This window comes from Aquila chrysaetos, chromosome 12 (genome assembly GCF_900496995.4).
Source record: "Aquila chrysaetos chrysaetos chromosome 12, bAquChr1.4, whole genome shotgun sequence".
Classification (NCBI taxonomy): Eukaryota; Metazoa; Chordata; class Aves; order Accipitriformes; family Accipitridae; genus Aquila; species Aquila chrysaetos.
Genome location: NC_044015.1, coordinates 17,216,710 through 17,244,394, shown reverse-complemented (window position 1 = coordinate 17,244,394; position 27,685 = coordinate 17,216,710). Strand labels below are relative to the sequence as shown.

Sequence of the window (27,685 nt, the reverse complement as noted above, 5' to 3'; positions counted from 1 at the left end):
TGTTTAATCACTTTAATAATAATTCATTATCCCTAGTTTGGTTGTGAACACGTTATTGCTAGCCTTTGCTACTGCAAGTTAAACATGAGCTATTTTGACTGGATATATGTTCAGTCACATTTCTGTTTCTTTTGCTGGAGCAGTCAAGCTTATGTGAATACTTGTACTTACATATAGAAAATTTGCTTACTGTAAATATTTTTGTAAAATGCACTATTTCTATGGACATTCCTGCCAGTAAACTTTTCTACCAGTGTGTTTGCATTAAATAAGTGTGTAGAGGCTGCACAAGAGTGCAACTGAAATCTATTCAGTGAGAAATTAATCAGTATATTGTCACAAATATGTTTTAAAATATTCATCCAGCTCTTCTACATACAGGCTTTGTAGCTTCATCAGCAGAAACACAAGTAGTACGGTATAGGATGAATGTAAGGATGTTCTGATTTTTTTTTTTCTGTTTTCTTGTGTCAGTGGGAGATGTGATAATGTCAGAAGGCACAGTGCACATAAACAAATCTGCCAGCTGAAAAGCTTTAGACCAGAGAAATTTTATAGTTGGTAGGTGAACATTCTATATACATCTACGTACGTGCTTTTATGTGTAAGAAATTCTTATGGTGAGGTAAGGCAATGAAGTGATGTGGTTAGTGTGGAAAAGTGGTCACTATGGACAGAGTGACCCTAGCAGGAATTGAACTTCTGGGCAGATTCTGCCATCCATCATCTTTTGATTTGTATTACGAGTGACAGCTGAACTGCCATAGATGTATGTGTGCTTAAGGCTGAACTTCCAAATCCCAAAATACTTAGAAATGGAAAACAGCAGGTCAAAGCCCATTTCCCAGTTAGATACTGCATGTTACAGGATATTTTAGTGACCTGCTTACTCGTCATCTCTAAGGAAGTGCAATCACAGTCCTGAGAACGATGAGGATTTTGCATTCAGCGATGGATGTACTGTAAGTGGATGGTGTTGCTGTGCGTACGTTGCTTGGACTTATGCCTTTGCAGAAGAACAGCAATGCCAGAGGGAGAATGTTAAAACAATCCTTCCTCATTTTTTCTCTCTCCACTTCCACGCTGATATAAAAGGTCCTACTATAATAATAAAAGCAAGTTTGGCTCAGGGATTCTCTCTAGGGGATGCATGACCAGCTAGGACATTTTCCTCTGTCCTTGATGGCTAAATATATGGTTCCTATGATTTTAAAAACCCTTTTTTCCAATAGAAATAATCTAGTGCAGGTAACAGACCACATGACTCCAACTCTAAAACAAGGTGGCATGAAACGTGCTGGTCCATTAAATTGTATTGAATTGGGAAGGTCATTTCATCTTTAGATGGTGTTACAGATATATTTGAGATCTTAGCTTTTCTCTGTACTGTGTTAGACTATATGACCCTTGTTTCTCTGCTCTCAGAGAGGCTGCAAATTTGTAATGGAATTTTTATTCTTGGAAGCTGTCTTTTATTTTCATTGTCTTCCCTGGGAAACTGAGGACCAAGATAGTCTAAGTTAACTCTGATCCTAGGGTTGAACAGGACATTTGTGAAAGAAATTCACTGCCATAGGCAAATGGATGGTATTGCCTGTGAATATGTGAAATTTCTGAAATTATTCTCCAATTTTCCAGTCCATACTCTTTACATTCCTGTTGTAAGTATGTCTACATCTATGCAGACATTTTTATTTATGATATCCTTCACATTAAGAAATAAAATTAAAGAAAAATTTTATGCAAAGGAATTGGGGAGAAAAGAACCCTGTAATTTGTTAAAATGCAGTCACATATCTAAACCTCATTCTCAAGTTAAAATCTTCATAACAGGGCTTTTTTTGTTGTTCTGCAATAGTTACTTCTTACAGAAACCTTACCCATAGCACACCATAGCAATCCACTACCCATTTTCTTCCAATTCTTGTTTCTTTTTAATAACTATTATTCATTCATTGGATTTGGTTTGGTCAAGCAGTGGCTTGAACAAACTACTGAAAATTGCCCATACCTGTGTTGGACAAAACTCTTCCTCTTGAGCCATTATGTAAAAAATGTTACCCCACTGATTAAAATCTAGAGAGCTGGGTTTTTTACCATGATCAGTTTCCTAAGCTAACTTTATTTCTGTCTTTATGTTGCTTCTAATTTCTAAATATGAAGAAAAATGGCCTTTATGTCATCTTTTTGGGTGGATTCTATTGTTCAAAAAAAAATCTACTGTTCAAGTGCTGTCCCCTGGTTTATCAGCCCACAGATCACTGCCTAAGTTTACAGTATAGGTAGCCCCCTTAGCAGTAGCACTGAACTGATAACAAGAGTTGCCAGAAGGCTCTGCAGTCTGGTCCCATCAAAATCAGCTGCTTCTTTAGTAATTAATGGCTGAACAGTTAAATTAATTTGGAAAATCAACTTGCTGATCTGGAAAAAAAAAATCCAACTGAAAAGTTCTGTCCCCTGTCGTCTCTGAATCTGTTAATTCCAGTATTTGGTGACGATGATAGACTGAAATAATTGTAACTGATGTTCCTGAAAAGAAAAAGGACTGAGCAGCATTTTTAGAAACATAGTGCTGCTGAGGCAGCAGAAAAAGAGGTTTTCTGTTACTGACCCTACTGTGTATTTTGCATAATGGTACGGAGTGGGCTTTAAAAAAGCAGTTTGAATGTAAAGGTCCCATATCACTGCTTCAGGCTCTTCTGGTAAGTCCTTGCCTGTTGCTTCCACCATAGATGGATCTAGGCTATGAACCTCTCCAATGTTTCAAAGAGCAGAGCCCCTCTGACAGCTGTGGGACTACTCATGCGTGTGGCCACTTATCTCAGTGTTCACAGCCGCATAGCGGATCACCCATGGCTGCGAGTCTGTGGGTGTCCTAAGGTGCTGGGTGGTGAGCAATGCACAGCTGATGTCTCCTTGATTAGACCACCACGCTGCAACATCACTTTTCAGCTTCATATCACACAGGCTGCTATTCACTTCCCTGTGTTAGCTTGTTAAGATATCTGGTTGTTGAACTGACTGCTTGTGAGATGGCCACTTGCTATGAATATATAATTTTTTTGGTGCATTTATCACAAAGCCATGGCAGAGTCCCACGCAAGAGGTGTTCTGTGGCCTAGAGCTTCCAAAGCAGAAGGGGAAAGCTCTGGAAAGGAAAGGACGAAGCGAGGCAAACTTCATTTTGTCTCAGCCCAATCGAAAAAAAAGCCACAGGACAGCTGGAAATTTATGAAGAGAAACAAGTTACTGAATTTTTTTGCTAAAGACCTTTGTTGTCAAGGAAGCCTATGAGACCCCCACACAATGTGATAGCCTTTCAGAAATAATTCTTGCTGATAAATACCACATGGTGATCACAGCTATCTCTGAATGTAACTTCAGCACTGCTTATGAATAACTAAATATATGTAGGGTAACTGAAGGAGGGTTAATTTACTGACTGGGCAATACCTTTGAGATTCTCATTACACTTTGAGCAGGAGGTTGGACTGGGAGACCTCCTGAGGCCTCTTCCAACCTGCATTATCTTATGAGCCTGTTTAAAATGTAGTCAGTGACAGAACAGTTGTGAGAGTTCCCCTGCCCCAATACATAGTAGCTGTCAGTAAAAGCTGTATCCTTAATGATAATGGATGCTGATGGCAAGATGATGTCGTATGCCATGGTAATACCAACAAAATGAAGTCTGCTAACATTAGAAGGCCAATCTGCTTCTCGCTAAGATATTTTATGTGGCATGGTCTATTTATATGTCTTTGGATCTCAGCTGGAGCAAGACGCATTTATTTTGGTAAAATTTAAAAATAAAGGAAGAAAAAGAAAATATTCTTGCATTTAGTTTTCATGTAGAGAATAGCTTCATCTGCAAAGACAGAAGGAAATGCAGAAAAAAATCTTTTTTTGTCTTGTTTTAAAACAAGGTCTTTTGGCTCTTCACTGGTGGTTTCATTTCAAAGCTCGTTAATTTTTTAGTTTTTTAAAATTATTAAATAAGAACAATTTAAAATGTTTACAGTAGATAAAATAAATCATTGGATAGAGTGAAACTTCATTGTAGGGCTGGGTTTTACTTTTCATTTGGTTATTGAAATAGATTGATTGTTCCACCTTGGTTCCTTGATTTGCTTTGTAGGTGAACCGTTTGGATAAGGAGGGCCCAGTTCACAAGTCAAAGCTCAGCAGCATTTATCAATCCAGTATACATATGCTTATCTTTAAACAAGCCGTCTTCCAAACCATCATTTTATAAGAGGGGAACATTAGGTATTTGCTGTATATGAACGTTTCCATGTGTGCCAAATGCCAAAGGCAAATGGAATAGCACAAGGGAGCCAGCAAAATACACAAGGCCTCTTCCTCTTGTGTGTCTTACATCAGCATGATTTCACTGATCTAATCCTGCTTTATGTCGATACAGGAGATGAGAATTGTGGCCACAGACACCAACGGCTGAGCTGGATCAGGGAGAGAGAAGAGCGAGCTGTGGTGCCAGCATAGAAATTGCTGTAGGTGTGAGAGAAGTAGCGTGACCTTCCTTGGGACGCTGCTACCCGGGCACGAGCTTTGCACAAGCAAGTGTGGCTTGCATGAAATGTATGTGTCTTTGGGATGTGAAGGGCGTAGTGTGCTCTGAAAGCAGAAGCATGCCTCTGTTGCTGGGCATTAAGAATTAATCAGCCTTCGTTTCAGCACTCTTGCATAGATTCATGGCTGATTCTGGATGCTTCGCAAGGCAAGAGACGTCAACGCAAGCTTTAAAACACAGGGATTGCCAAACTCTAGAGAATTCCCCTCTCTGCCACATGTGGGGCTTTCTGGGAATTCTGCAGCTGCTTGTGTCCACAGGAGCTTTCACCAGTGAAGTCTCCGGATCCTGAGTCCTGACACCATTCACAAGCTTATCATTTCATTCACAGTAAGAACATCTGATCCACGCCATCCAGATTTACTGCCCCCAAATCAAAACCATTTGCTATAGTAATGGGGGATGATTGGCTTGAGTGGTCCTAATCCATCTCAGAATTACTTTGAAAGTTTTGGGGGCATATAGGGATAATACCAAGCAGCCAAAGAAAAGCCATTAACTTGATTAAAAAGCCCATAGATACACTGAGTTTACTTCATTGAGGATTTACAACCATCTCATCAGACTTTTTTTCTGTTAAAGGCTGAATTCAAGTAAGAATTCCAGTAGTTCAAGAAGAAATCCAGTCAGTCATACACAAATCTGTTATAATGAGATGCATTGATAACCCCAGCTTGTGGGACTACAGTTTATTTTCAACAGCAGTAAAGTGGCCATAAATCCATAGATTGACTTTGTTCCAATAGAAGTACCTTAAATGAGCGGCACATGAAGTCCCTTTTTCCGTGATTTTTTTTTCTTCACCTTCACAAGCAAGCTTCTATTGCTTTCCCTCACATCATCTGTAAAAAGTAGCTGCTCAGCTTGTGCTAAAAACCAGCCACCAGGTCTCAAGGCCTGTGTTAACCTAGATGTTGGGCTGCTGAGTTGAACCAATAATCCATTTTGGACTCATTTAAAAGGAGCAGATTCATGTCCAGCTGAGCCAAACACTGCACAGGCCACTGGAAATGGCAAACTATTTTTAAGATTCTATATGCATCACCTATTTCCTTTAACTGCTTTATCCTCTCTATGCTTTATCCTGGTTTCCAGCTTCATGCTGTTGTCCATGTGGGCACTCATCTATGTTGAGTGTGCCTATACACAGTTACCATTCAGGTACTTGAATAATTTATTCCTTTCTACTTTGGTACCTGTGGCAACAATAGAGGCAGCACTTAGTGTCTGCGGCTGCACCTTAGCTGATTTTCCACTGTTTAGCACCAGTGAGGCCACCAACTCCTTTTCCTTCTGCACACCTTACAACACTTCAGTTTATCTTGTGAGCTTCAAAAGTGCATTTTCTATGGCAGTCACATTGCATAGCCATTCTTGTCTCTGCGTGTGAAGGAATTAATTCCTGAAAGGCACGATATTTGCTGTACTTTAAACCTGGTGCCTAACAAGCTTCAGGATTATGTGGTAAGAAAATTGTTTGAATTCTCTGAAATTGAGAAGTAGAAAGCTAGAGGGAAAAAAAATGGACCTAGAAAGACTGCTGCAGGGTTTCTCTCTAGTTTTGCTTCCTTAATGAATAAGAACAAGACCAGTTTGTAGGAGGACCGGATTCAGACCTGGAGCCTTGAATACCTGATGAAGATCTCCATGGCCTAAAGATGTGACTGCTTTGCCCTGCAATCAGCCAGCCCGTAGCTCCAGTTCAGGCTGGCCTGTAGTTGCCACACATCAGCTCTGGTCACAGGTAGCTTTGCCTTCTGTATGCCAGGTAACCCCCCAAGGTAAGCATGACTGCTTTTCCCTCCACGTCTTGGGAACTTCTCCCACTGACATCATGTCCACCGGGAGGAGGCTATCCTGTCATCCCTCACCTGGCTCTGTAGTCCTCTGAAAATCTATCTATCTGCACTACATATAGAGTTGTAGGTAATCTTGAATTTTCATCATTGCCGTTGCTGTTTCTGCCATCAGGCCCCAAGTTGTTTTCCTGATATCTGCAGGAACAGACAATCCCATTGTTGGAGGGCCTGAATGAGACCCCGACTCCTGTATGTACCTCTATGGACGTTGCTGAAGACAAAATTTTGGTGACTACTTCTGATGTGTGCAGAAGACCCACAGTATAATATATATAGGCAGCTCACCTTGAAGAAGAATGTTTGTCAGTAATTTTTTTTTTTATTTCGCTATATTCTGGTGGATATTATTGTCCGAGTACTTTCTTAAAATGTCTCTGAAGAAATTGCATTCACTACTACCTCTAGCTAAAATAAGGTTTTTTATAAAATGTAGTTTGAATAGTTTGTCTTGAAATGTGACAGTTTGAATGAATTCCTCCCTGGAAAATGTCAACTTTTAGTTGTCTGACAGTTCTTCTTGAAATCAAAGCACAAATGTAGAGAGAATTAGTGTTAGCAGCTATAATGATAAATTGATCATCTGGCTTGACCAGTTATAGATCAGAAAAATGCAATCTTTACTGTCAAGGAAGAATTACATCTGTGGTGTCCTGTGAGAAAATGAAGAAGATGGAGATGATTGAAGTCTAGGATTTAGCTGGGCTTGCAAGGAAAGTGCCTCATTAAAAAAGTTCTGTCAGCCTCCCTCCTGATCCGTGAAGTCACACTGTTGTGACACTGCAGAAGTTAACAAGGAAGTTTGTTCTAATTATAGTGGAGCAAGAAATTGGAGATGGAGCTCTCTAAAGTGTTGCAACTAAATTGTAAAGCAGACTTTGGTTAAACAAGTGTTATTCACATTAGTCTTGATCTTGAGTCAGATCAGCATACACAGACCTCCCCCTCCGCACATTAGGCTGCAGGACCATTTCAGGATCACTTGGAGACAATGCTGTGTTTAAATCAAAACAATTTGCCCCCTCCTCAATGCTAGCACTTGCAGTAATGTTCAGCTCAAGTAGCCCTCTATTTACAGTATTAGCCTTTTGGCTGAGTAACTTTTCAAACTCAGAAGCTCACTTTTAGGAATTATTCTTTAAAAAACAGGCTACATACAGTAACTGTAATTTCTTTACCTAACTGTAGTATTGGTGGCTGACTTATATTAACTGTTTAATGGAAGTGGTCCAGCCATGAAAACAGTGGTTTTTAGTAGGTCTGGGATGGTCTGTCTTAGGCAGAAGAAATAATATTTGTGGTTTTGGCCACTATACGTCACGTGACCTCAGCGATGGACCCCAAAAAGCCAGAAGTACGTAAGTAGCCCCTTAAAATCTCCATCAGATAGTTTGCTGGATCAGTATCTCACAGGACAGAGTATTAAATGCCTTTTCTCTTAGACAGCAGAGTGTTGGTTATACACAGAGAAGTGATTTGGCTGGCAGTTTGGGAGGTAAGCTTTCATTAAGCTGTGGGCTTTGAGAAGACTTCTTGATAGCATTTCTGCAGCAACTGCCAGTGCTAATTTTGTAAGTGTGCTCCAGCTCTTTTTAAGATCATCTTGGTGGTGCAGCACAGGTTAAATGTGCAGCTCCAATGTGTTGTTATGAGATGCCTTTTAAAATTCTATTGACAGCCTCTGGTGTAGGAACTTCACCATCTGCTGCAATCTGAAAGGATACAAGGGAAAATCTATAGCTGGTGCAAATCCAGGCAAACCATGCCGGGAAGCAGTTTGTCCCATAGTTGCTAAATCGCAGACTAGACAAATGTTTTAGTAAAGGTGTCAGTCTCTGGGGTGTAACATCCCTTTCCAGTTTGGGAAATGCTTTGGGGTATCATATAAAATTATTTTTGTACATGGATAACAGTGCAGTGTATCAGGTGGTGTTTCTCCATGGGGGATAACTGCATTACAGCTTTGAGACAGCAGATTCTATATGAATAAATCTTGGTGGTGGATAAAAAAACCTTATCAGGCAAGCATCTTGCAGGAAGGAATGGATGATATTTAAAATTAAAAGATTATTGCTGAAAACAGTAACTTTCTGTCATTGCCCTGCATATAGCCGGCTTGAGTTTATGCATCCATATAGTTGCCACAGTAGAAATGAGTCCTGAAGAGGGATTTGGAAGAACACACAGTAGTGGCCTTTTGAGGAAGTCTGCTCCTGTTGTCATGGGAGAGTGAAGGGGGTGGGAGGGGGTCAGTAGGTTAAACCCAAAAGCAGGAGAAGAATAGGAAAAGATGCTACAGTGCTGAAGATGAGGGCAGGACAGTTCCTGAGGAAAAGAGGTGAAGAGAGATTCAGTAGACAGAGTGAATGATGAGAAAGAAGAATGAATTTCAAAACTGCTTTCTTCATTGATTGCGTAGGTGTTGAACAGACCAGCATGTGAAGGATGACGTTATAACAGTCAAGATGGGGCTGATGGGAACGACAGCGTTTGGATAAGAGAACGGGGCAGGAAATGATAATGTAGGCTATTAACAGCTATGTCAAGGGTGAAACTAAACCATTTCTAATGCAAACTTCTGATCTGAATTTTGCACATATTATCTCTTCCTCTTTCTTCCAATTTTTCCTGTGTTAGGGGAAAAAAAAGATAAATTTTGCTGAGGTATTTGCAATCTGGAAGCACAAAGCCCATCTAAGTGAATATCTGCACGTTGTTTCTCCTCACTAATATGTTTCCATGTGCATTTTCACCAGGCATGATTCGCCTGTGTTCTGCATTATCAGTTTCAATTAACTTTAATGGAGTTGCACAACCTGAATTGTGGGCACAGAACTGGTTGCTCAAAACTCCACTTTCCAGCACACAACAGTTGAGGGTAAAGATGTCTTCCTTAATTAATGATGCTAGTGGTAGATGTTCTTTTACTTCTGTAATCAGATCTTTGCGAACAGCACTAAGTACCCATCAAAGAATAGCATCACATACAGATGCAGCCACCTTCTGTGGGCTCTGGTCCTTCACTGTGACAATGTGAAGCAGGGTCCTCTATCTCCCCCAGGTCCTGGTTCTCCGTAAGAATTGGTGCAACCTGTGCTGAAACTGTCAGTCTTGTCTCTTCCCACTTTCTGTAGGAGTAAGAAACTGCTCTGTCCAGTGGTGCATAACAGGTGGATCAGCAGTGTACAGTACAGCAGAGACAGAGTTATGATTCCTGTTTTATTTCGTAAGTACCAGACACTTTCCATCCCTACTTCTCTGCTAATAAGCTAAGCCTACAATCTCAAAACTATTCCATGAAATTCTTCTCCCTACTTGGTGCTAAGCTCCTGCAAAACAGCCATGTGTTGCTACCTAGCATTAAAATTATGCTGCCAAGTGGTGATGAAGTAAGTAGCTATTTGACTGTTTCACACTGTCAGACAACAAGGTATCAAGTCAACAGCTAGCCTTTGTTGGGTGCAGCACTTCGATTGCAGCCATCTCGTGCTTCCAACTGTAAATACTAATGGTATAAGATAGACCTTTATTGGCTACATAATACTTGCCTTAGCACGCTACATGACACTGTCGCATTACTTAGCTAATTATATTCCTTGATAAAAAATTTGAGCATGTTTTTATCCTACTGGGTTTTTTTTCTAGTAGAAAGTTGATTAGCGACAGAACACGTGATTATGTTTTAGCTTCAGGAAAGACTTTGAAAAGTGTATATGGAAAAAAAAGTATCTATAAACCTCTATGTCAATAATTACTTCTTGAAACCCTGTTTTAATCTTGATTTAGACCTTAGATTTGTTGGTGGAGTTATTTTTTCTCGTGGCTTTTTTTTTTAGTGTACTTCCATCTTGCTGATAGGAACATATGAGTGTGTCCCTACCTGTGAACCTTACCTCTGTCCTCAGGGATTCTTGGATCAAGTACTGTGTACCTAATATAGTATCTTGTCATTGTATTAATATTGCTGGTATTCAACAGGTTGAATGTGATCTGGATGAAGCCAACTTTAATAATTGCTTTTTGGATATCTGATGAAGATGCAAGTGGTTTATGAAGTCTCTTTCTATGTTATAGCCAGCACAGTACATGAGAAAAAGGTCTCTACAAATGCATTAGAGATTTGTCTTGACTTTCTACTCCATGCTTTTACCTTACTGCCACCTAAAGATAACTAACAGAAAACACATTGTACTTCAGATTAGAGAGACTTTAACATGCTAGCAAGTAATGGTGGCCTTGTCAATGCCTTTCTTTTAAGAAGATTTCCTACAGTTTCAGAAGATTTTCTTGACAATCATACTTCTTAGAGATAGGTAAAAAATCTGCTGGCTCAGCTCACTGAATTTATCTCTGGTCCTCCAAGGCAAGGCATATTGACTATGAGTGCAACTCAACGCTGTTTCCAGCCAGATGATTAATTTAGATCTGGGGGCTCCTCAATACAGGCTGAAAGTAGCATTTTCTACAGTGCATGGAGTCAGGTCAAAATCCACCTTTATCTGCTGGTGTATGCTATTTCTGATACAATCCCCCTTTTGATTCTGCCTTTCTCAGATACCAGAGTTGTCCTCTGTTGAACGGGAAGCCTAAGCGGGTCTTCTGGGCTCCATCCTTGATGCCTTATTCAGTTTGGAGATCCACTCTAAAGCAGACCAATAACCTTTTGTCAGAGGGAAACTGAAGCATGAAATAAAGATGTGATTAGCTTATGATCAGTTAGGCAACCCATGGTGGAAATGGTAATTGAATTTAATCTCTTCCTCTACACTGCCTGCACAAATATATGTGATCAGTCCCCAGTAGTCATATCAGGGCAGTGCAGCCTTGCCCAGGAGCTAACACTCCCACTGAGAATGAGAACTAGCAAGGTCTGGCTTAGGATTTACTCCTCGGTCTCCATCTTTGGCAGTCTGTCACTTGCTTGGTGTTTGTACAGTTGCTAGTACACTGAGGCATGAAGCCCTGAGCAAGAAAACTTGAGTCTGATGGGTAGTCTTTTATGGACCTGTTGCAATCAGACATTTTTACTGTACGAGATTTCTTTTTTGAAGTACGGCATTCTCTGTTGTTTAAACTGCAAGAATATGGCACTTAAACTGGTAATAAATTATTCATATGTACCTATTAGGGGTTACAGTCTGAACTTAGTCTAAACTCCCATTTCCACATCAACTGACCCGTTATTTATTGTCTGAGCACCAGGACAGATGCTCCTTCCCAGGCTGGCTGGTCAGTCACTCCTCTCAGGCAAATATCCTTGAGTGCAGTCCTCACTCCACTGTGCTGGTGCCTGAGGGCTCAGCTCCACACCCCGTGGGATTATTACAGATTGAACACCACTGAAGGGTCTTGCTTTGATTTTAAATAGTCTCAGATATTGAAAGGATTTGGCTCCATCACTCTCATTACCTGTAACTGCCTCAAACCCAAACGATGACCCTTTTTGTTAAAGCACCTGGCTGCGGTTGTGTTGCAATGTTTGGAGATAGTTCATCCTCTGCCAAAATCCCATTCTGAAGTCCCACAAACCTGACACTTTGCTTGTTTGCTATTTAATTCAACTAATAATTTAAGCAGTGATTTCCAAGATACTTTATGGCTCTGAGTAACTTCTGATTGATACTTGCATGCTTCCTTAAAATATTCCCAATCTCATACTTATTTCAAGACTGGTAAGGTAACCATGAAATCAAGAAAGTTATATAGAATTTTGGCAGAAGTGTCATACATTAACAATTTCTTCTGGAAGAATACTTCTGCTTCCTCTTTAATCAGTGGTTTTGGGAGAGGATACAAGAAGTGATCACAAGCTAGGAATTTTCAACGCAAAACTTTCTCAAGGTGAAATATGTTGTTTTGGGGTCCAGGGTCCAGGTCAGTTACACTCCAATCAGCCTGTGCATCAGGCCTGAGTGCTTCTCCAGGGGACGGGGGGGGAAGCTGAGTACTGAAGGGAAATATCGCTTCCATGCGAACTCTATCTAGAGAACTTACTTCACTATTTTGGCGACTATTTCTTAGAAGCAGGTTATACCAATAATGCTTTGGGTTTTTTAAGTGTCATGGTTAAAATGTCCTGGGGTAGATTGTGGTCTCTCTCTCTCTCTGTTCAGTTCCTAGTAATGGACAAGATAATAAAACTTCTGTACCTTACAGATGTGCCACAAGCATTCACTTAAAATAATGAAGTTGTTCTTACTGAGCTAAGATACAGCCCAGGTGTTCAGTACTGTCCCCATCTGTATGATTTTTGCAAATCCATTTTACTTACTACTTGTACAATTTCATTTCCCTCAGTATCACTTTGTGCTTCCACCATCTCCGCCAAAACCACCTTTTTTGATGGCTTCCAGGAATGATAGGCAACACTGACAGCACTGAGGTTTTCTGTGGGACTCTGCTCTGCTCTGACTTCTCCAGAGAGACCCTCGGCAACCACTGAGGTTCTCTGACAATATCACATACTGAAAGGACAGGGAGAGTTTGTATGGGGATAATAACTTCCAAACCTGTCGAAAGTGAAAAAAGACACCACCTTTTACTAGTGGGTTTAGATCTACCATGAAGGACATGTTACATTTTCATACATATAGAAACCAAGTATTTTCTTTTGGCCTGAATGAGTTTTGTGTTTGATTAAAGGAAACAATAAAATAAGAAAGGACCAAACAGAATTTTCCGTGAGACACAGCACAGTGTCTTGTGTGACTCTCCTTTGCAATACGCTGCATCAGTTCACAAAATGGTAGGCTTTGGGTTAAAAAAAGATAACAGTTACATCACTATATAAACTCTGTGGAGGAGATGTATGCCTACACTGCCATTTCACGGAGGTATTCAAGTCAGCCCAGATAAGAGGACCAAACATTAGGCTTTGGTGTTTGTGACTACAAACCAAAATTAGCCATGCAGAAGATGTGATGTTGTCAGGCCCTCTCAATGCCTACTTTCTATGTCCTCATTGATCTTAATTGTGAGCAGGTTGAGGGGTTTTTTTTGTGTTCCAGGATTAGCAGCTCCCAGGCATCAGGCAGGCTTACTGTGTTCAGACCACATATCCTTTTCCAGGGTAAGTGGCAAAAAGTCAATGGCAGAGGAAAAGTCTTGTCACAGGATAATCAGGAAAGCAACTGCACCTCTAATTTCACCCACAAATGATTACTGCTTGGAGAAGAGGGAACAGAGGGTCCTGTCCCTTGGGGGATAAGAAGAGCACAGCATGTGAGTCTTACCCGTGCTGCACCAGACAGAAACGAACTATTTCTATTTATTTCAGTAATGGATAAATTAGACCCCAAACTATTGATGTGCTTGAGAATCTCCAGAATCCCAGCCCTAGCATTTCACAGGGTCCACCAACAACCAAAGTTGTCTGCAGTGGTGCAAAATCTGCTCATGCTAAATAATTACAAAGGTTTGTAAAGCTGCTGATTCTCCTGTCCCTTCCACTGAATTACAGCAGTATCACATTTTTTATTTCAGTGCTCTTATTCTTCTTGAAAAGTGAATATTCTGTTCTATGAAATATTGTTTGCATAAATTTAAGGACTGTTGTATTTGCTCCACAATTAGCTTGGTACAAAGCTCAGATATTTGTGTAACAAGCTCTGCCTCTCATTTAAGTGGCTCTCTGTATGAAAGCAGATAAGTGTTCCTGATATTTTGAAACTAAAATATTTTTCAGCTCCTCAGAAACAAGCATTCTTTTTATTGCTTTTTAGTGGAAAAATATTTGATAAGTCTAGTAAAGTGTGCAATTTCTTTTCAGACATTATTAGGAATGGAATTTCGTAACAGGAACTGAAAAATACTCTGCACCAGAATGTACTTTACAAGAAGAGTTCATCAAGAGATATGTAGGCAGATTAACATGCCAGCCTTGTTTTATGTGGAAACATCATAATTTCCTAGACCTTTGATAGTAATCTTAAGCATATGATTAGTTTCCAAGATGTTAACAGTAGTCTTCAAGATGTATTTGTCATGCTGAACTAATATGCCAATACTATTAAGGAGCTATAGCACTATCACTGTCTAAATAAAGTAGTGGTTGTAATGGAGGACCATTGTTCCCATCCAGGCACCTGAATACATGTGGGTAGATTTTCTGAAGTGCTTAATCTGTAGTACCTGGGAAATCTCTATATTTACCCTTTATCTGGCATCCTTTATATGTATGTATACACATATATATAAAAAACATATCTATATCTATCTATATATAAAAACATATCTAAGGTGTGGGTAACTTTTGGTCTTTCTAATTGTAATGGTGGTGAATGAGCTTCCTTTGAAGCCACCTTGATCCTATCTGGCAATGAATTCCATGTAAAGCCTCACACCCATGTTTTAGTTCTGTCAGTTTTAGTGAAGAGGACAAACATTGAATCTCAAGAGATTGGTGCCACCATGCACTCAGTGCTAGTAAGTTGTCTTTTCCAGCATAAACTCCTTAACTTCTGCCCAGTTTCTTTTCCCTTTCATAAGCACTGAAGTGAAAGCCCAGACTATATTTTTCTGCTTGAAAGTCAGGTTGGAATTCTCTTTAGAAACTTCTGATCAATTAAGCTATTTGGGATTTATGGAATTAAAACAGACCTATGGTCTCGTTTCAGCCAGTGTTTGGCCAAGTTGTCCAGCAAATAAAAAGCATCTTACTGTGTAAAAGTGGAAGCGCATAGGTGGCTAATGCCTGCTGTTGGGGTATCACTGCTGGTTTGCTCTTTTCTAGATAAATATCTGTATTTTTTTAAAAACAAAGTTCAAAAAATTTACCACTGAACATAGCTTTATTTCCATTTTCAGTGGAAAACAGACACCAAAATACAAACAAAAGACTTTTCAGTACTTGCAGCAAAATAGTTTGCTCATCAGTTGTATTTTAAGAAGTAAAGTAAATGAAAACGTGCGAAGTTTTGGCATTAGATCATAGCAATAGCCAGAAATACCAGAATTACCAAAATGTTAATTTGTGTTTGGATAGTCCTTAGGATGAGATCAGAGTTATACTTTTCATCTACAGAGATAACTGGAAGACAGAACTGTTTGTTCCTGCTCTCACAAAAAAAAGGAAGAAAAGAAAAAGTAGAGTATTATTTTTATATTTATCAGTTAATTGTTGTAAAGCAACTTTCAGAATACCTTCCCTCAGCGCTAAGCCTGCTGCATTATTTGAAGATAGGAAAAATAGATAAAAGAGAAAAGAACATTAAGCCTCATGAACCATATGAGAAAAAAGATGTAAAATTTAGTATCTGAACAACGCAGGCATGGATTGCATGAATGCGTTGTAAAGTGAGCAATGACTGAAGTAAACGCCCATGTGATGTGAATGTGAGTCTAGAGGGAAAACATCAGAAGGGGAGAAAAAGGAAAACAATGCCATTGCAACTTAAAGGATGGTGTACAGACAAAATGTGTTAGTCTGAATACTAAATGTGTTATGTGAATACCGTACTTGAGCTGATTCCTATACTGCAGAATATTATGCTGTCATATGTCATCTGGGCTCCCTTTTCTGCTTATATTTACCATGCACATTAAATATTCAACTGCTTTTCACTGATGCATGCAGTAATGCTGGCCTTGTGAGGAGCTTTCTTGTCTTTCCCAGCTAAGACACATCAGATAACCTTATTGTCTTTGCATCCTAATGTTTTTGTACCTTATGTTATGACACATATTAAATGTGTTTCTTGCAATATCCTTTTAGAAGTTTTAGTTAAATCCTGTGTTTTGAATACAAATAGAAAATAGCAAAGGATATTAAGGGGCTGTTCTGCTCTGAAAAATAACTGTAAAAATGGCATTGTGACATTTCCAATGACTTCCAGAGCAGAGCTGCTCATTTTACAAATCTAAAGATGTTTCTTCTTACCCCACATTTGACCTGGCACAGGAATAAAGCTGGGCTCACTGTGGCTCCTACCATCAACGGTAACGATTCTGCCATGATGGGTGATCTACAACCATGTGAATGACGTGAAAACAAATTCCGGCTTTTTCCCCCACTCAGTTATGCTGACTCTGCTAGGCTAATAAAAATAGTAAAAACTTACTTCAGTCAATGAAATAACATTATTTCAATAACCTATCATCAGACTGTAATAAGTTTACCTGTGCTGTACAGTTCTTTTCTCCAAATAGTTGACATGATGAGGGTTTTCTCCAAGTAAGGTACTACAGAGAATTAATCAGAAGTACCAGGGAATACCCTTTATGCTTCCAGCAGCAGCCTTACAGAATGTAGGTTGTATAGACCAGACTGCTCATTTTCTTCCCGCAGTCTGCTCCCTGCCTAGATCTTAGGAGCATCATGAAAGCTGATAGGTGAGAGTCGGCTTCTGCTTGTTGATAGTTCTCCTAACCCATGCCTTGCTCCTCGCTTGGGGAAGAAAGCCAGCAGGAATGTGTCACGGGCTGGCTACGCTGACCATGGCTGCTGGAGGCTGAGGGCATCAGTTTTGAACAGGGGTTCAGTCCTCTCTCCCTTGGTCCTCAAGTACCGCTGGTTTCAATATGGTTTTAGAGCATGTAAATGAGTGGTTTTAAAAATCTCTGATTTCATGAGGTTGTATTATTGTGAGGCAAGAACCTCAAATGCAGTGGAGTTAGTTATGCAGGACAGGGAATTTTGGAAAAATGGTTTAATTTTGAAAATGTTTTACTGTACATATGAGTCTTTCTCAACAGGCTGCAAGAGCACTGGAGGAGACAAAAGTCACAGTAGGTACAAACATGCTCACTTACTAAGACATCAGTCTGATGCTCCCCAATGGCTTGATCCAACCTTGCTGCCTGGAGTCACGGGTTGTTCAGCCACACTGTATGAGTGGAACCTGGAGCTGACCTCCATGTATGGTGAGCGCCTCTGTTCACTCTCTGCAGATTATGACAGCTGGGATAAGCTTTTCAGTGACCTGGGGCACCCACAGCCCCTCAGCTGGTGCTGTGGAGGAGCAGTAGCTGAGTGGCTTGTCTGAAAATCAGAGTGGTAGCACTTCTTATTTCAGTTGACTTACTCAGCTTTACTTGTTCATTTTACCACACTCCTGAGGCTGGCAGCTGAATATTATTGTCTTAGTGTTGTCAAAACTGAGCATTCAAGCTTAGGCTAAGAAGAAAAATTATTATATTGCCTTAAAATAATTATATTTGAATATGAAAAATATTTTTAAAAGAGCCTGTGTTGTATTTTTGCCCTTCCATGGCTCTTAAAGTCTTGGAACTCCAAGACTTGGGAGGGCTAGCAACTTATCTGCTTTTATGGAGGCTGAAATCTGTGTGTTGGAACATAAATACCAGCCATCTAGGGCAGAATCGTTTGTTCATATTGAAGGTGTTGACAATATTGCTACCCTAGTTTCACAAATAAACAAACTCTGAAGTATGGAAGTGTCCTAACCATCTGCAGTAGGAAAGAGTGTAAGTTCAGGACAAGAACAAATCTGTACTGATGACAAAGAGAACAAAGTTCTTCTTCCAAGTACTTTTTCTTAGAAGTATGTAAATTTCTCCTTTGGGATTTTTTTATTTCTGTTTTTTTTTGCATTTGAAGAAGCAGAATGCTAATGCTGCTCTCGCACTCCATCTCCTAATATTTGAGAGGTTTCCTGCTGGAAAGAGGAGGTGAAACATTGGTTTTTTTCTTTTCAAATAATATCCTAAACCTCTTCTAAATGGTTTTGCAACCTCAAGACATAAACAGATGAGAGTACTGGCTCAGAACCAGTGCAGTGTGAAAACTAACCTGCATGGCTGTTATTTGCCATGATATATTGCTCTATAGGTCTTGAAAATAAAATATTGTTTATATTTCTGTGTATAATGGCAAGACAGAGGTATACAAGAGCAACACAAACAGGTAAAGCCACAGTGAGATTGGGGGGAAATGGTGTAGTTGTTACATTTCTGATGTCCACACCTTTTAGTCAAATGATAATTATCCATTAATAGCCTCATAAGTATGGATATGTAAATAGCTATGGAATGCATTATTCATGAATCACCAGGCATTAATTACTGTAATGAAGTATCATTTGCTATGTTCATATTACTTGCAGTACATCATTAGTTAATCGCTGCAGAGCAGATTCAATCAAAATTATGTGTCTGTGCTATGAAAGACTGAGAGAGTTTTACTGAATTTAGATTCAATATTGAACAGTGTATTTTTAATGACATTAAATGCAAATCATAACCTCCAGTGCATGATGCTTGTCCTTGCACCCAGGAGGATGGAATGGTACCAGGTGGAAGATGATATGAAAGCAACAATTGTTCACGCCAGAGCACAGAGTAGTAGCTACTTTAAGCAGAACTTTAATTCTGGGACATGAAATCCACCACCACTTTCAAGTTTCATTTATATTCACGTGTACAATAGGAGAGGGTGTGCTTTGTGAAGTGCTGTCCCAAAGGTGCAGCTGATGACAATGTTCAAGAAACAATTTCAAAGTATGGACTGAGCTGTTCGCCAGTTGGTGCAGGGACATGTCTGCCTTTTGCTGGCACAAGCAGAACACAGCACTAGCAGGATGTGCTCCTGAGTCTAATGGGGCCTCAGGGCACTCTTGAAACACAAAGTAAAATGAACAACCAAACTCTGTTTTTTTTTTTTTTTTTTTACTCTATGGAGATCTCTTTCAGGTAATAGTAATCTAAGTAACACAGAAAGAAGACTTGCTGGAGTTGTTTTGTTGCTTTTTTAGGCTATAGTTCTTAGAACCAGGCTTTGTGGTTCTTGAAGTAGAAATTTTGAAGAACTTTTTATTGCAAACAAAAGTTTCCTTATTTTTAGGGAGAATCACTAACTCAAAATATAAAAAGGGAAGTTCAAGTGCTAAAAGTTAATAGGTACAAGTAAAGTGCCCTCTTGGCTGAACTTTTGGCTGTCAGGCCAGGAAAAATATTTGCAATGAAAGAATGAAACCTGATTTCATCACTGCCAGTTTGAAGCAGATTTTTTTCCTATTTTTAGTTTCATCAACGTACTGTAGTCACGTGCACTGAGTAAATTGAGTATTGGATCTAGTTTCTTAAAAATTAATTGTTCTGGGAGTAAGAGAATCCAAATAAGCATGCAACATCAAGGATATTTTCAAATTCACAAACACATGGACTCTCTGTAGTTAAAATTGTGATAGGATCCTGCTGGCAGAGTCCGAGTTGTATTAGAGCACTTGCACAGGAGGGTCAATCAGAGCCTGTCTTTTAAGGGTCAGAAGTAGGAACTATGGTCAATAAAGTAAATCTGTCATTCCCTGTGTGTATTTCCTCAGTGAAATACCTCTCACGTATTTTCCAAACCCATTAAAGAATACACTTTCATTCATCCCACAGCTGATGCAAATCCCTTTGCTCTCCCTTCCAGTACCTCCATCACTGCTGCCTTTCCCCTCCTTTCAGAATTCTTAATTTTGCTTGAAGCCCTAGCACTGTTACTTCTCATTACCCATATTTCTGAATGACAGTCACTGGCATCTGAAAAACAATTTGAATCTTAGTATTCACCATACAGAGGGATCCATTACAGATAATATCAGTATTCAGCATCACAAGCCATACCTCCAAAAATCACAACCTTGCTTGTTTGCTTTCTTTCATTTGCATGTCTGGCATCCCTCCTCTAATTCTGACCATATTGAGATGATGGTTTTCCAAGCTCTTCTCAACACCCAAGGTGGTATGATCCTTTGTTTTTACTTTGTTTGGTTTTTTTTTAACTTTTTTTTTTGTAATGAATACTGAGATTTTCACAAAAGCATGAATCCATGTGGGAGTTTGTGTTCTAAATAAAAAAATCAAATATCAAAAGATTTGCAGTAAAATTGCAACACTGGAGATGTATGAAAATCTTGCTCTTATACCTTAATCTTAAACATGAATAATGGCTTTTCAACCCCTTGAATTCTAAAATATCTTAGCAATTGGATGCATTTAGAAAAAAACTAGTGCTTAGTGTCATTATTCATCCAGCTGTTTTTTTCATGTTTGCTTCTATAGCTGTTTCCCTTTAAATGTCCTACACCTGCATTTCTTTTAAAAAATACGTATATTCAAGAAAGTTATTTTAATTAATCTGGCATTTGTTGCTTTATTTTTTAACCTTTTAATCTAGAAATATCTAGCTTGTTCTCCACTGGATGTGTTGGGAGACCTGCGCATGAGACATGTCCAGCCTATGGGCTATGGTAGCTCAATGGAAAGGAACAACCCATCAAAATGCCAAGAGTGACCTCGTAACGCTCAACAGTTCTCTACTGTTTTTGACAGTATGTAAGGAGGAACCGAGCAATACGTGTCACTTTAAGCCATGTGGCTGAAATCCCTTCCTCTCTGAATTGTTGGTCTGGGGACTTGTTTATTTAGTTGTGCTCGGTAAGGTACGAAGAGCTACCCAGCAGAGGTAATCCCCCTTGGTGGGCAACGCAGTAGTGCATGCAGCTGAAGCGGTTCAAGCAGCTGAAACGCTTCCCTGGGAGGCACCTGCCTGGCCCTGCACTGTCTGCGCTCCCGCAGAGCGCGTAGGGAAGGCGCAGCCTTTGTGTTCACACAGGATACCCGTACAGCACAAATGTTCAGAAAACATGGCACACTTAAAGCAAATGAACAGAGTCGTTAGCAGGAAATGAGGAGCTGACATAAAGAGACAAAGGCAGAAGGTTTATTTTGTGTATAAAGGTAGGAAAGTTGCATACACGTGCACAATGTAGTTGAGAATACAGAAGTACAAAGAGGAAAGGAGCAGCATTTCTGAAGTCAGGGGATGTTTCATGATGACAAGGCATTAGAGGAAGGAAAGAATTCAATTACAGGTGTGTATTCAGTAAAAGAAAGAGTGAACTGATGCTCTGCTAATTTATTGTAGATGAATAACTTGTGTATTGCTGTAAATCCATATAGAGCCTGTATTTAATATTGTATGTACACTCTTATATCAAGTTTCTAGTACTGAAGAGAAAGAGTTCTGGAATCTCTATACAGATTTATTCTTTGGTTTTCATATTATGCATATAGCTATAGTACATCGGACATACTGTTATTACATGTATTGCTTTCTTCAATATTAATACCAGGATGAAATTTTTGCTTATTGTAGTGTACCCTGTACTGTATATTCTATAAATAACAGTTTTTAATAAACAGTTTTAAATAACAGAACATAACAGTTCAATTTACTTATGTGGGAGCTGGACTAAACCCAGTGAGGAAAAAACCCCCAAACTTTATTGTGATTTTCTTAGTTTTAATTTTTAAAAAAAACCTTTGTTTGAACAGCTTTGGTTAGTAGCATCAGTTTTTTCATTTGAATTTTCAAAATTTCTTATTTCTTTGCCTTTAGTTAGCATTCTGAAATGATATGATAGTTTTAATTTCAAGTTATTTGTGTTTAAATTTTTCATTTTTCACTTCAGTAATACTAAACCAAGTAACATTTTGTAGCTACAATTAAATGAAAGCTACAGTTTGGAATAAAATTTCCAACATAATATGTTGTTTATTATTTCAAGTTTCTCCATATTAAAGAAAATTGACATTTTAACAGAAAACAAGGTGAATGTTTTAACTTTGTTTTGTCTTACTTGGATATTTTAAACCAAAATGCAAACATTCAATACAGAAATATTGATTTCATTAAAAAAAAAAAAATCTTTTCCTCTGACATTGTAGGTTTGATCACATTATCTGGAGTAAAAAGCAATTTTGCAAAACTGTATTTTCATTGAAAAAAAATTCAAAATGCAGTTTGGTTTTGGTTTGTTGTCTTTGCCTGTCTTATATAATTCACAATATTACACGTGATTCCCAGTAAGAAAGATAACTAAGCCCTACATATGATAGAATATACAGTTTTGTTTCTGACAGTGCTACATTAATTTCATCCCCAGTGCTGGAACATGAATGCTTATCTTGTGTTTATTGATCGCTTACAAAGGGGAAAGGATCTTTTAGCTCAATTATTTATTTATTTATTTATTTATTTATTAAGAGATTAACAAGAAAACTACCCCAATCACTTTTCTGGTATGATAAAGACAGCAAAAAAATTATCCTTGTGTAATACAATTGTTATAAGTAAATATATTGTGCTTAAGTTTTCATACTAAGGCAGGTGCTTGAGACAGGAATATGTGACATATCACAGGGATGAATCATGTTTTTTTCCACAAATGTGCAAAAAACGTGTTTGGGTTTTTTTTCCTCTCTGAAAATAGGAGTAGACTTTTTAGTAACATGAGTGTTGCTGCAATTATGCGCTGAATGGTATTCAGAAAAATAACAGACTTTGGGATGTTTATGAAAGGTGGGAAATAAAAAAAAAGAGGCTTGATCCTCAGGCAGTGACTTCTGCTATATCCTGCTGTGGCAAAACAGGAACCTTAACATCTCACTTGTACACATTTTAAGGTGTCTTAATGCAACTGCAGAATTAAAGATGGGATTTGCTCTTCATGAACACTCCAAGTCCAACCCACAGTAAGTTGGGTAGGACTGAAGAAACAGGGTCAGGTTTGAAGTGGGGGAAACTAATATCACTGGGCTGAAGGACTTCTGCAAAAGATCGGCTGTTCTCTCTGGAGTCAGAAAACCTCATTGTATAGCTTTAGTTAGTCTTTCCTATAACTCTGCTACATGCAGTGTCACTTAATAATAAAACACCACCTTACACGTGCTTACTCTTTTGAATCACCACTCAAGGACACTATTTAAATGACTAAGAGGAGTACAGAATCTATACAAATACGATCATGAATGCCCAAAGAAATGATTGCACCATTCATAAATGTTTTTTGCCTTAAAGAATTGTTCAGAAAAACAAAACCTCACTTTTCACTACTGTTTTTTATTTAACAGTGTGTTTCAGTTGTGTCTACACTCTCAAAGACAACTACACAGATATATTCCTATAATATTTTTTGCTAAACCTCCTGGTATTCATAATTTTCAGGGGCCTTTTTTTCATTCTTTAAAGAATCCATGGACAACCAACCAACTGAATTAACTTGATTGCTACCTAAGAAGGAAAAATCCCTTGTTTTTGTCTGATGACAGTCATATTTATTGATGGATAACATAGATTTACTTCAAGTGGCAGAAATCTTTGAATAAACAACAAATCTATGATTTTAAAGTCTGGTGTACTTACTGGGCCTTTCTTGAAAGAGGAATCATGATGAAGATTAAGACGGCTGTATTTTATCTCAGTACAATATGTTGGAGATGTCCAGGCTATCGGAGCAGCAGTTCAGGATTAGTGATATCAGTGCAGGATTGCCACTAATTCAAATAGATGTGAATGTCCTCAGCATGTTGCCAGTTACTAATCTAAATCATTATCTAATTATCCGAAAATATCCTACATGATTTCACAGATGCGAGACCTAACTGCCAAAGAAACAGCAATGAGCATGGTATGTGATGCAAAGATAGTGACTATCTGTAGGATTTAATGGTAAAACTAGCCTTATTGAAGGCAGCAGGTCTTTGCCACTCATTGCAGTAGGGTTTGAATGCCACCATCAGTACAGTAAATCTTATTGTTCTCATTGATATGTATTGCCTGTCGGTGTGTCCCACTGTTGCCCACTGGCAGTGTGTGTGTGGTGAAATGCTCTGGTGGAGGTGGGATGGAACACTTTTTAAGATCTGCTGGAATTTGTTCTAAAATTAAGTGAAAGAACTAATCCATATCCAAAGCGATTCATAGAAAATCATTCAAGGAAATATAAAACAAGTTTTAAAAATCTGGTGTTTGTATTGCTTTGCTAAGCTGTTTGGTCAAGGCATCTTCTGCTGCATTAAAATACAAAAGTTTAAAGACTGCTTAATAGTCTTCCTGTTCACCCCACTCGACTGCTGGATCATCATCCATTCGTAGAATAAGATAGGAGAGAAGCTGGAAGAGATTCTGCCACAACAGTAAAGAGACAAAAAAGGAGAGGTCGCTTACATCTATCTCACAGCGGTCTCCGGCATAGTTCACGTCGCAGAGGCAGTGGAACTTGTTGAGTAGGTTCTGGCAGAGGCCCCCATTCAGACACGGGTCAGAGCTGCACTCATCAATGTCCTTTTCACACCTAGAGGAAAGACTGCAAAGAGTGAGCATCTGAAATCACAAATCAAATGCATCAAACAGGCACGTTTTTAATTCAGAAGTTTTGGGGGGAAGGAAGAAGAGGATGCTCTATTTGAAATCTGTGGTATATTTCCACACGTGTTTATGATTTTCTCAACTGCCTGATTAGCCACACTCCAATCCTGAACTACCTGTATTATTTTCAAACACAGATAGTTAAGCCAGAAGTTTCATCTCTGTAAAGCATTTCATGGTCAATGGTGTTTACCAATGTGAAATGAAAGTTTGTGTATGCTTTTAGGGCTAGATCTGGCGCAAGTCCTGCTGACAGCTTGCTTATCCGTTTTCATTGTTCTGGGGAGCTGAGGGCACATTTTCCTTCTCAGTAGTCTCAATGTAAGTCAAACAAATGCATGTCTTTCCCACCTGAGTGCTCCTGGGAATATTCACCTGCCTTCCCCCCCCCCCCCCCCCTCAATTTGGAGTGCCAATAGATCCCAGCAGAATCTCCTATCCGGTCTCTCTGAGATGGGCCCCGAGAATGGTTAAGAATGGTGCAGAACAAAGCTTTACAAGCTTAAATATGTATCATTAAATGCTTTTGAGTTAATTCTGATGATGAAGGAAATTTAAGTTCTCATAATTTCTCAAGGCAACCAACATAACGTTAATGAGGAATGTGTGAGATATTGTCTGAAAACTAGTAATGATTTGGTGATTTTCTGCTCTGACAATGTTCCCTTTTAATTCCCTGCTCCTTTTTTTCAAATAATGCTAATGGTTAATCCTAATTTTTCCAGATAAAAAAGCAGGTTTATTTTTGAAGAAGAACATGAGAAACTCCCTCTGAATTATAAGGAATTGCTTTGTTCAATCATATTCATAACCATGCAATAAATTTTTAGTGTTACATTAGAGAAGAACAGTTCTTTATATTAAACACTTTTATCTGACTTGCTTTATTAATCTCTAAAAATATTTCAACAGTTTCCTTCAGTGGTAAATTATATTCATATACTTCAAAAAGCTAAATTAAAGTATTTATCCAATGTATAAAAATTGTATAGCTATGAACTTACCTATGCAAAGAGAAAAAAATACCAGCCGCCCCAAATCTTCCAGGGAATTAGGCACCTGAATCCAACTGAGTATCAGGAACACTTAAAAACCTAACTCCCTTAGGTAATTTTGAAAATCCCAGCCTGAACTGAATGAAAAATTTGTTTTCATGAGACAGCTATATCTCCTTTTATGAAGAGTAATCTTTTCACATTTCCCTTTCCACCTATTATTAAGTTCATTAGGATTATTTTGTGATCCCAAGTTAATTGACTGACATAGAAAGACACTATTTTCTCTATACTGTGCGTCAATGGCTTTCTGAGGGATGAAATATTGTCTTAAAGCAAAATGCCTGCTTTATCAATCTAATACATAAATATACAAAGGGTTTTGGTTTTCATTTTCTTATTAACTGATATATTTGAATTTGTTCTGAAAAAAAGAAGGGGTGAAATTTTCTCATTTGATATACTAAGATCTGCAAGCACAGAAGTACTACTGGTTTATGGTTTGGCAGCCTGGAGGAAAAGAGGACAAATAGTCAATTTTAGACATTGGAGAAGAATGCCTTGCTGTGATAGTCAGTTAAAGTGTAGTATGCTTGGTACAAGGCTGCCGTTCAATACGAGAATCATGGGAACCATAAAATAGAGATTATTGCCAGCAGTGGGATGGATGTAAAGAAGGCTCATTCCCAAAGCTGTAGTTAGCAAGTTGCCTGGCAGGGGAAGGAAGAAGGAAAAAGTATGTTCCTTCTACTTTGAAGTCCCAAGAAATATACATGCCAAAGAAGTGTCTAAGAATATGCTTTTACTTTTTCATATTTGATTTGATTTGATTTGATTTTTTTCACTTTTTTTTGAATATTGTGAGGTGGTTCACAGATCTTCTGGCTGAGTTAAACAGTACAATGCAGACGTGTCTGCCAACTAGTGTGCATTGAGTGGGTGGAAACTTTCATTTCATCTATCTTTTATAGCTTACTGTACTGTTTCCACAAAATCAGTGGGTTAATAAGTTTTGAGAGAATGATAACCTTTTGTTGAAAACTTCTTTGTGTTTGCAGAGTCAACATAGCTTGGTCCTGTTGAACTTTTGGATATTATACTCTGATGTAACGTTTATTTTGCTAAGAGCACGTACGGTATTTTCTTTCTCACTGTCCAAAAAGGTGCCCTTATCTGTTCAGACTACATTACGACTGGGACAACACCTTCCTACGTTTCTATAGCACCTAATGCCCTGAGGCTGTCAGGCCTCCCTGCTCCAGAGCTGTCTGTAGAACATTATCAAAATGGTAAGTGTGAATTGTGACAATATGTTACAAGATACAAATTTCACGGGGTGGAAGGCCCCTCTGTTTCAAACTAAACTATAACATGTAAAAAGTGTTTCTTAAGTTGTTTTTAAAATAATAATTCTGTTTTCATACTTCAGCATTCAGTAAGAAAGTAACAAGCTGCAATACCACCAGGTATTTCATCTCATACCATCCCTGTGAAAGAATGGATTGTATAGTCACATCACATACATGTGAAAATGAAACTGCTTTGCATATTCATGTGTCAGTGTATTGTAGATGATTTTTATATATGAGCAGGATATGTGTGTTTATGTGTCCCCACCTATGGAAAGACAACATTCTAGCTTGTCATATACAAAATTGGCATGGAATCAAAAAACAGGCATGTAGAAGCAAGTGTACAATGCTGTCCAAGAAATAATACCTTGCACGGGAGTTAATGGTGCTATATTGGATTAAATCTTGCTGCATTAATTTGTGATTTTTGTCTAAGTAAAACTGCTATACTTTCAGACCCTCAAAGTCACTCCAGCAAGGAACTGCTGAACTTAAATAACTGCTTTGTCCGTATTTGTGCAGGAGGGCAAAACCCCTGTGGCCGTTACCCTCTGGACCCTTCTGGAAGAATTGTTCCACAAAAACCTGCTGAGTGAAGCATCTCACCGTTCTCCAGCAAATCCAGGCAGGCACACGCATGTCAACTCGCCGCCGAGATCAGTGCAGTTGCCATAGTTGAAACAAGTGAGGTTTTTCTCTTCATTCCCACAAACTGTATATGGTAATCTTCTGTATCTAGG

General features: G+C 38.8%; 1 protein-coding gene across 6 annotated transcripts in view; it reads right to left on the bottom strand.

Moving 5' to 3' along the window:
* Nucleotides 1–27,685, bottom strand: part of CRB1 (crumbs cell polarity complex component 1) — a 114,709-nt gene that overhangs the window by 5,212 nt on the left and 81,812 nt on the right. For 3 of the 6 annotated variants that reach the window (XM_030033472.2, XM_030033476.2, XM_030033473.2), the window contains exons 10-11: nucleotides 27,552–27,680; nucleotides 24,398–24,536 (exon numbers count right to left, since the gene is read on the bottom strand). In XM_030033472.2, the coding sequence (XP_029889332.1) occupies nucleotides 24,398–24,536; nucleotides 27,552–27,680 (268 nt within the window). Of the gene's footprint in view, nucleotides 1–10,735; nucleotides 12,954–17,500; nucleotides 17,558–24,397; nucleotides 24,537–27,551; nucleotides 27,681–27,685 lie in introns of those variants that run through there. The other 3 variants (XM_030033474.2, XM_030033477.2, XM_030033475.2) reach the window with 3 other exon arrangements.